General features: G+C 46.7%; 1 protein-coding gene across 1 annotated transcript; it reads right to left on the reverse strand.

The window, feature by feature from the left end:
• Positions 1–6038: 6038 nt before the first annotated feature.
• On the reverse strand, positions 6039–7661 carry LOC125356343 (probable N-acetyltransferase CML1). Its single transcript, XM_048352751.1, has 2 exons — positions 7518–7661; positions 6039–6929 (listed from the first exon to the last, which is right to left on the reverse strand). Exon 2 carries the CDS (start codon positions 6851–6853, stop codon positions 6173–6175), a length of 681 nt encoding a protein of 226 aa, XP_048208708.1. The 5' UTR covers positions 6854–6929; positions 7518–7661; the 3' UTR covers positions 6039–6172.
• Between the last annotated feature and the right edge of the window lie 543 nt (positions 7662–8204).

Raw genomic sequence — 8204 nt, forward strand, 5'->3', positions numbered from 1 at the left:
GAGCCAACAGCATAGCTGTGGCTCGAGTGGTTAAGTACTAACCTTGAGGGAAAAAAAAGTTTAGAGACAGAGCCCAGGCCCAGAGTTCAAGCTTAAGGACCAAAAAATAAATTAAGTATATATATATATATATACATATATATACCTGGTCTCATTGGCTAACGCTAATAATGGTAGCTACTCCAGAGACTAAGATCTGAGAACCAGCCTGGGTAGATAAATCTGGGACTCTTAGATCTAAAGTTGGAAGTGTGGTTCAAATGGTAGAGCACCAGCCCTGAAGGCAAAAGGCAAGTGAAAATGGAATCCAAGGAACTGAGTTCTAACCCCAGTAAGGCAAGTGTGTGTGTGTGTGTGTGTGTGTGTGTGTGTGTGTGTGTGTGCACATGCATGCATGCAAGCCCACAGCTCTCCCCACTATTTATTTAAGCACAAACACTTAGAGACCACAAATAGAGACCACAAATAGTACATGAAACTTGAGCTTTAAAGCTTAGCTAACTAAATGTGTTAGGGAGAACTCTTATTTCTCATTATCTTGGATAAATTTTTAAGAAAAAGGGCTGGCCTGAAATAATTATTTTATTTCTAAATATTCTTTAGTTATATATAGGTGACGAAGTAAAGACAAGCTCAACAAAGGCATAGATGTTTGTAGAGACTGTGTTATGCTTTCTGTATCAGTCATTTATACCATATCTGCTATTTTACTATTCTTTCCATGAGTGCCCTAAGTGAGAAGCTATATTCACAATGGACATGCTCATGCTTCACCTTGAGCCTAACACCTGTCATTTAGAGGGCAAGCTAAAGCTCTTGGCCACATGGTGGTCTGATTTATACTGTCATGATTCTTTTTCTGTTCTTGTCATTATAAATGACATGCACAGACAGGTTGTATAATTCTTCTTTCTTCATTTTCTTTTTTTCCTCCTCCTTCTCCTTCTCCTTCCTCCTCCTCCTTCTTTCACTTTTCCTCCTCCTCCTCCTTCTTCCTTCTCCTTTTTGTTTTCTTCTCCTCCTCCTTGTCCTCCTCCTCCTCCTTTTTCTCCTTCTCCTCCTCTTCTTCTGCCTCCTCCGGCTTCTTCTTGAACTTTACTGTTTAGACCTTTGAATCATTTCCTTTCTGCCAGCAGGCTTGTTCTTCTGGGCCATCAGGAGAAGGAGGCAAGAGAAGATTTTTGTGCAAAGTGATTTAATAAGGAAAGATGTGGTGCTCTAGAGTTATCAGCAGAACCTGGCTGCCTCCAGGCTCTTCGATGACCTCCTATAAATTTCCATTATTTGCCTCAGTTCTCATGGCACAATTTCTTTTTTTACCAAGTGAGTTTCCCAGTTAATGATTCCATGGTACCTCTTCTTGTGTTAGCTTCATTCCATGAGCCATAATGCCTACTCCAATGTGCACACACATGCATGTACTTAGCAAGATGTGGGGCTCTACACTGAGACATTCAGGAAGAGCTGTGTCACCCCACTGCAAGTACAGATTTGCTCCAGAAAGATAAGCCTGGATGAATTCTTGAGTAGAGGAGATCTCTCACTCCCTGAGTGTTACAGTGGTGACAAGGCCTGACAACCTCAAAGAGCAAGGGACCCTCCTGTCCTTTCTCCCTCCTAGATGCTGGCTGCCATGTTGCCTGTGGAATGAGCTGTCTGGGATGAACACTCACGTACTGGTCTCAGTCTTTAGGACATAGAAAATTTCACATATGCTTTAGTTTTCAAAGGGCATCCAGATAAGGTGGTAGGCAGTATAAGGGCTACAGTGAAGAGCAAAGGGTGAATCTCAATGGAAACCAGAATACAAGCAAGAAGGTCTTCCCTGCTCCCCATTTCCAAAGAAGTTATCATCCCCCCACCTGAAAATTGCTGTTGTAGAACCCACAAAGATATGGGTAGACAGGAGGTATAAGAATGAAAAAGGGGGCTGGGAATATAGCCTAGTGGTAGAGTGCTTGCCTCATATACATGAAGCCCTGGGATCAATTCCTCAGCACCACATATATAGAAAAAGTCAGAAGTGGCACTGTGGCTCAAGAGGTAGAGTGCTAGCCTTGAGCAAAAAGAAGCCAGAGACAGTGCTCAGGCCTGGACGCCAAGCCTAGAACTAACCAAAAAAAAAAAAAAAAAACAATTAACCAGGGAAAAAGGAGCCCCATTGCCCTCCTGGTGGAAATGTAAACAATGACTCTGGGCAGCATTCTGGAGGTTCCTCAAAAAACTCAACATAGATCTTCCCTATGACCCAGCCACACGACTCCTGGGAATCTACCCTGAACATCACAAGACAGGTAATGATAAAGACACCTGGAGATTCTGAAAGGATATGTCCCAGCCATCCCAGGGGACCATGCAAAGATAATCAGAAACCGAAGAAGAAGGTTCATAGGAGGTTTATTAGTGGGGCCATAGTTCCCACGGGAGAGGGAGCTACATGGCATCTGCCTCTTATCCAGGTAGCAGCTTCTCTCTCTGGGGATAAAGGGGAAGTAGGTAGGTAGTGAGTAGGAGTGGCTCATTAGGTATGGGTGGATCTGGGGGCTAGTGGGAGGCACTGAGGACCTGAAGCTAAGGAAATGCTAACATTCCCCCATTTGTTGTTTATTAATAACAGAGGAGGGGTACCAGGCCAGGAGTATGGGCGGAGGTTGTTTCTTCTGGAGCTACTTCCTGCTGTAAAGGGGCGAAGTAGTCAGGGGTCCCTGATTCGTCATTTGGCCTGGTACCATCCAAGAAGTATTTGTTTGACAGTTTGGTTGGTAAAAGTCCTCATCATTTCCACAAGAATGATTATCAGGGCCAATGGGTGTCATGTCTCCTCTGGCTACCTCCTGCAGCTTGGGCACATCAAGGAGTCACTGGGGCTGGGGTCTTCAGGATCCAGATCTGCGCTGGGCAGAGCAGTGTAGTAAGAGGGTGGTCTTGAACTGCAAGTTCTCAGGTGGTATCCTGGGTGAGGGATGTTATCCTGTTAAAAGACTTTTGAAAAGGTCAGGCAAAAGGCTGACAAGTTCATAGGACCAGTTAACATGAACAACATGGGAGAACACACCCTGGGCACAAGCCAGAAAAAGTTCCATTTGGAACATAAACCCAATTGTGGCCTGTTACAAGGAAGGAGGAATAACTGGACTGGGGGCAGGAAGGGAGTGTTTAGGGATAGTGGACTGGTTGGGAGTAACCAGTCAGAGGCGCATATATATATATATATATATCAAGTAACAAAGGCAAGAATGCAAGTTTCTGTCCAGAGGGAAAATGGACAGGTATGGACATTAGGTGGGTAAACAACTATTCCTCTTGATCTCCCGGCTCTGATTAATTTGGAAAGGGCAAGTTTAAATTGACTCCATTTAAGATGAGACTTCATCTCCTCTTACTCCTCTCCATGGTTCCTCATTGTCAGGATTGACCTTGTCCTGAAGGTCTAGTTGCTCATTGCTTGGATAGCTTGTCCCAGTTTGCATTCACAGGGTTTGAACTCAAGGCCTGGGCACTGTCCCTGAGCACTTCTGCTTGAGGCTAGTGCTCTACCACTTGAGCCACAGTGCTGCTTTCAGCATTTGGCTGGTTCTCTTGAGCCACACTTCCAGTTCTGGCTCTTTGCTGGTTAGTTGGGAGATGGAGTTTTAAAGGGATTTTTTTTTTCTGCTTGGCTGGCTTCAAACTGCAATGAGGAGCTGAGGACCTGAGGCTAAGGAAATGCTAACACATTCGTGTTCATTGCCACACTATTCTCAACAGGAAAGTTATGGAAACAGCGCAGATGCCCTACACCAGATGAGTAGATCCAGAAAAATATGGTACAATGAAATTTTACACAGCAAGTAAAAAGAATAAAATTATGTCATTTGCAGGGAAATGGATGGAACTATATCAAATTATGTTAAGTAAGGTAGGCCAAGCTCAGAGAGACAAATGGCACATGCTTTCTCTGAAACAAGGAAATTAGACCTAAATGACACTGGGATGTCATAAATTATTCAGGATTCTAGATACTCACACACAGTGAAACCAAAAGAGGACACCCTAAGGCGTGAAACACAAAGGTGCAATGCCTACATGCCTCTTTATATTTATATAAAATTATAGATGTGTATGTCAAAGTAGATATGGAAACAAAGAGATCTTTTATTAATTTTTGATGATTATGTTTCTTTTCTTAATATGTGGTATATTATGTTTGGGATGGTGGGGGAGGGTACAGAGCTTGAGGGAAAGGGTGAAAAAATGCAGCAGTGGAGCTCACTGGACATTGATGAAAGTGAACTAAATAACTGGTGGGTGGGAGAGAGTAAGGGAAGGGAAAACACTGTAGTAAAGGAAATGGGCTCAATATCTGACTCATGTAATTGTAATCCCCCTGTAAATCACTTTTTATAATAACAATAGAGTGAATGTATTGTTTTAAGAAAAGCAAGACTGGCCAGGACAAAGAAGAGCATGAAAGGGCCCGCTGGCAGCATTGAACGAAAGAGAAAAGTTGGCTATACTTGGGGGATGAATGCAGAGAGGAGCTGAAGAAGCTGAGCTGCAGCACTGAGTCTGAGAGTTTACGAGGAATGGACCTGGTCGCTGAGGCAGCTTCTACCAAGGAGGGGTTGGGCCCCTTCCTGGCATTTCCAGGGTCACAGGACTTCCACAACCCTTCACAATCCCTTCCATCCTCGCCCTTCCTTGGCCACTAAGCCATCTGGGCACCCGCAGGACCTGCCTGTAAAAGACTAGCAGGAATTAAAGCAGTTCCCTGATATAGATAGAAATGCACAAATCGTAAATTGCACAAATCATCAGAGTCCACCTTCATGTCACCCCTGGGATCTGCTCCCAGAAGCACTGGCCATGCTAGGGGAGGAGAACCAGAAGCAGCACAGCAGGACAGAGGCTGCATGGCCTGCACCTCCGGCGGCACTGTGGATGTGCTAAAGGCTCTGCCATTGAGTGCAAAGAGAGGACCAGAACTCAAGTGGCAACAGACACATGATGGAAACATTAGCAGGAGATCTGATGGGTAGATACTGTGCACAGAGGCAGGCACAGAAGTAATGGATGAGCCAAAGTAGAGGACATGGGTAGTTACCAAGGCCTGGGATGAAGAGAGTGGTCTGAAGGGGACCAGCAGTCCAGGCCTATAAGTTATTTGATTTTGAAGTCACCCCATGACCTGGTATAGGGTTTCCAGGGAGATAAAATGGGTATGTGACCAGGACCGTTGCAGGAGTGGCAGAGGCGCCTAGAAGACTCCTAATTGGAGATTGCTATGAACAAGACATCATGTCAGAACTGGAGCTGGCCCCAGGATTGCCAGAGCTAACAAGTTATTGTCTGAGAGGAACCTGAACTCCCTGGACCAGCCTAGATTCCAAACGAGGAAACACTGGAGCACTCCTCAGTCCATATTTTCTTCTAGCGCTGTTGCAACCCTCCATATCCCGACTCCCCTCAGTCATGCTGGCAAAGGGGCCAACATGTCCAGGTCAGACCATGAAGTCCTCCTCACCTGCCTAGATGGTGCTATTCTCCTCCTTTGTACATAGCTGGCTACAGAGCAAATGGAACATGTCATTGTTCCCATTCTCCTTACAGGACTCTGTGGCAAACCTTTGCCCTGTGATTGTACAGTTCCACCACCAAAGAAGTGGATCCAAGTCTCAGGTTTTTGCACATGTGACTCCTGAAGAGACCTAGAAATATTTTTCCCTCCTTTCTGTTTCTGTTCTGACTGATCTGCCTAGACCTGGAGCCTTGCTTGAGCTGAGCTGCCGGGACAGGATGAAGTAGGCTAGGCCTGGCATTTCAGGTCACCCAGGCCACCTACAGATCTACCTAAAACCTGAAGAGCTAGGGGCCCAGGCCTAGGAGAAACCCTAATGTTCCACAAGCTCACTAGTGAAATATGTGTCTCCCACTGTTTCCTGTTGCCTTTTATAAACATCTCCATAGTGTTAGACAGACAGAACACAGCTCTTGAAAAAGGCAGAATAAACAGAACCCACAGAATCCATGTCTTACACCAAACAGGCCAGAGTCTCATATGCACAAAAATGACATTCAGTGAATTATACTACTGAAATATCAGAAACAGTGTTACCATGGTAGGATCAACTGGACATATACACATATATATACAATATATTACATATATGAATGTATATAACATGCGTATGATTTATAGCCCCTTTTCCTGAGAAGAAATGTGGTACATTAAATGAATTGTATGAAGAGCCATTGGCCATGGGGTCAGGTCCCAACAACCTTTGCGAATCATCCGAAAGCCCATATGCTGGTATAAGGCCAGGGCACCTTGCTGCACTACACTGGTCTCAAGGACAACTTCATTGTAGCCCTGGTCCCGGGCAAATTGGAGAAGACTCCTGACCAGGGCTTTTGCTATCCCTTCTCCTCGGTGCTCTATGGCCACGGTGAGACGAAACAGCACCAACTGCTTCTTCCCCAAGGGGGGATCTTTGAGAGGCTGGGCAGCCACCATGCCCACCACCTGCCCCCCACACTCAGCCACCCAGAAGCAAGAGCCAGGTGTGCTCAGGTAGTGTTTGGAGATATCGGCCATGTCCGTGTGCAAACATTTAGCCACATGTGTTTTCCAGGGATATCTGGCATACAGCCAGAGGAACAGGAGCAGGGTGAAGCAGCAGACAATGGCCAGAAGCCATGATCCAGAGACCAAGAGCATGGCAAGAGGCACCCCACCTAAGAGCAGGCGGCTTTGCGGCCAGGTCAACATGTGGCGGAAGGTGGCAGGGATGTTCCCTTCCATGCCACTGATAAACAACTCCAGGACCCTTTTGTGGTCACGCTCCTGGTACTTGCGGATGTGATATGGAGCCATGGGGAGACGTCTGCAACTTGGAATCTCGGTGTTCACCAGCCAGGACTAGATCTACCTGAACACCTTCCCTACAGCCCTGTAGAAGACAGAGAACAACAGGTGAGTGAGCGCCATGCTTCTCAGCCCCCGGGAACCATGGAGAGCCTGCTCACAGGCATTTTCTTCTGCTGTCACTCAGGAAGAACCATGACCTCACCAAGAGACAAGGGGTGAGATCACAAACGGTGGACTGAATCCCTATTCCCCTCCACCTCTTTCTAGCTGGGAAGTATTTGACATGCCATTTCACCTCTCTCAGCCAGTGTCTTCAAAGGGGAAAACACTCCTCACTTTAGGATCCTTTTGAGGATCTTATATGAGATCCATACACATACCTGTCTTCCCTTGCTCTCTCTCTCCCTTGCCCCGTGAGGGACAGCTTCACGCTACATTGACATGGCTCCTTGTCATAGGACTTCCTTATGTACCCAGCTTTTTGTTCCCTCTCCAGAGTCCAGGATCTTGTGTTTCCAAGCCAAAGTTTCTGCAAAGCTCTTTTCCAACTTCTTTATACAGGGTTTGTCTGCCAACATGGCAAAGGACCAAGCTCAAGCCACCACACTGCTGAGATCCCTGAAGGTCCTGAACAGTTCCAGGGCAACCCTAACCCCTGATCATGTCTCACCTTCTGGAGTGGAGAGTCCGGAATGGCCGCAGCCTCCAAAGGGCATCCAAAGAGAGACTGTGTGGTTCTTTCTTGTCTTATGCCTAGGGAGCAGATCCGGGTTGGTGCCTCATTGGCTTGCTCCTAGGTAATCATAAAACGCCTCCTAATGAACTGGGAAGTGAGAGCAGAAATTCAAAGTTCATTTACCACGTGACTCCTGCAGAACCCCTGCCAAAGTGTTTCAACAGTCATGGGAATCCTGCCAGCCCTCCTCTAATTCCTTTCAGGCTGCAGTGTCTCTCACTGGGTGTACTTGGCCTCCACTTGGGTCCCTGAGCACACTGTTGAGCTTCCTGTGGTCAAGCAGAACCCGGACCCACGCAAACAGATCCCAGTGTTTTCCCACACTGTCCTGCACGCCCCTCCTCTCTGCCAGCCCTCTTTCTGCACTGGTGTCAATATATATATATATATATGTTGGGGGTTTTTGTTGCCCCTCCCGGCTCGGACTCTTTCTTCCCTCTTCCTGCCCTCTGTAACGTCCTCTCCCCCAACTCCCGACCAGCAGGTAAATTAGAGTGAGACGTGGGGGTTCGGTCCGGCCTGGCGCGCGTGTGACCTACGTGGTAATGTGGCCGCTATCCTTCCCTGGGAGCTAGTGTACATAGACCACGGAGTTGACTTCTGAGAGCGAACTGACTTTAT

Source organism: Perognathus longimembris, chromosome 8 (assembly GCF_023159225.1).
Source record: "Perognathus longimembris pacificus isolate PPM17 chromosome 8, ASM2315922v1, whole genome shotgun sequence".
Lineage (NCBI taxonomy): Eukaryota > Metazoa > Chordata > Mammalia > Rodentia > Heteromyidae > Perognathus > Perognathus longimembris.

Bases quoted from the DNA above. Each gene is read 5' to 3' on its own strand.
- LOC125356343 (XM_048352751.1), bottom strand. From the start codon at position 6,853: ATGGCTCCATATCACATCCGCAAGTACCAGGAGCGTGACCACAAAAGG.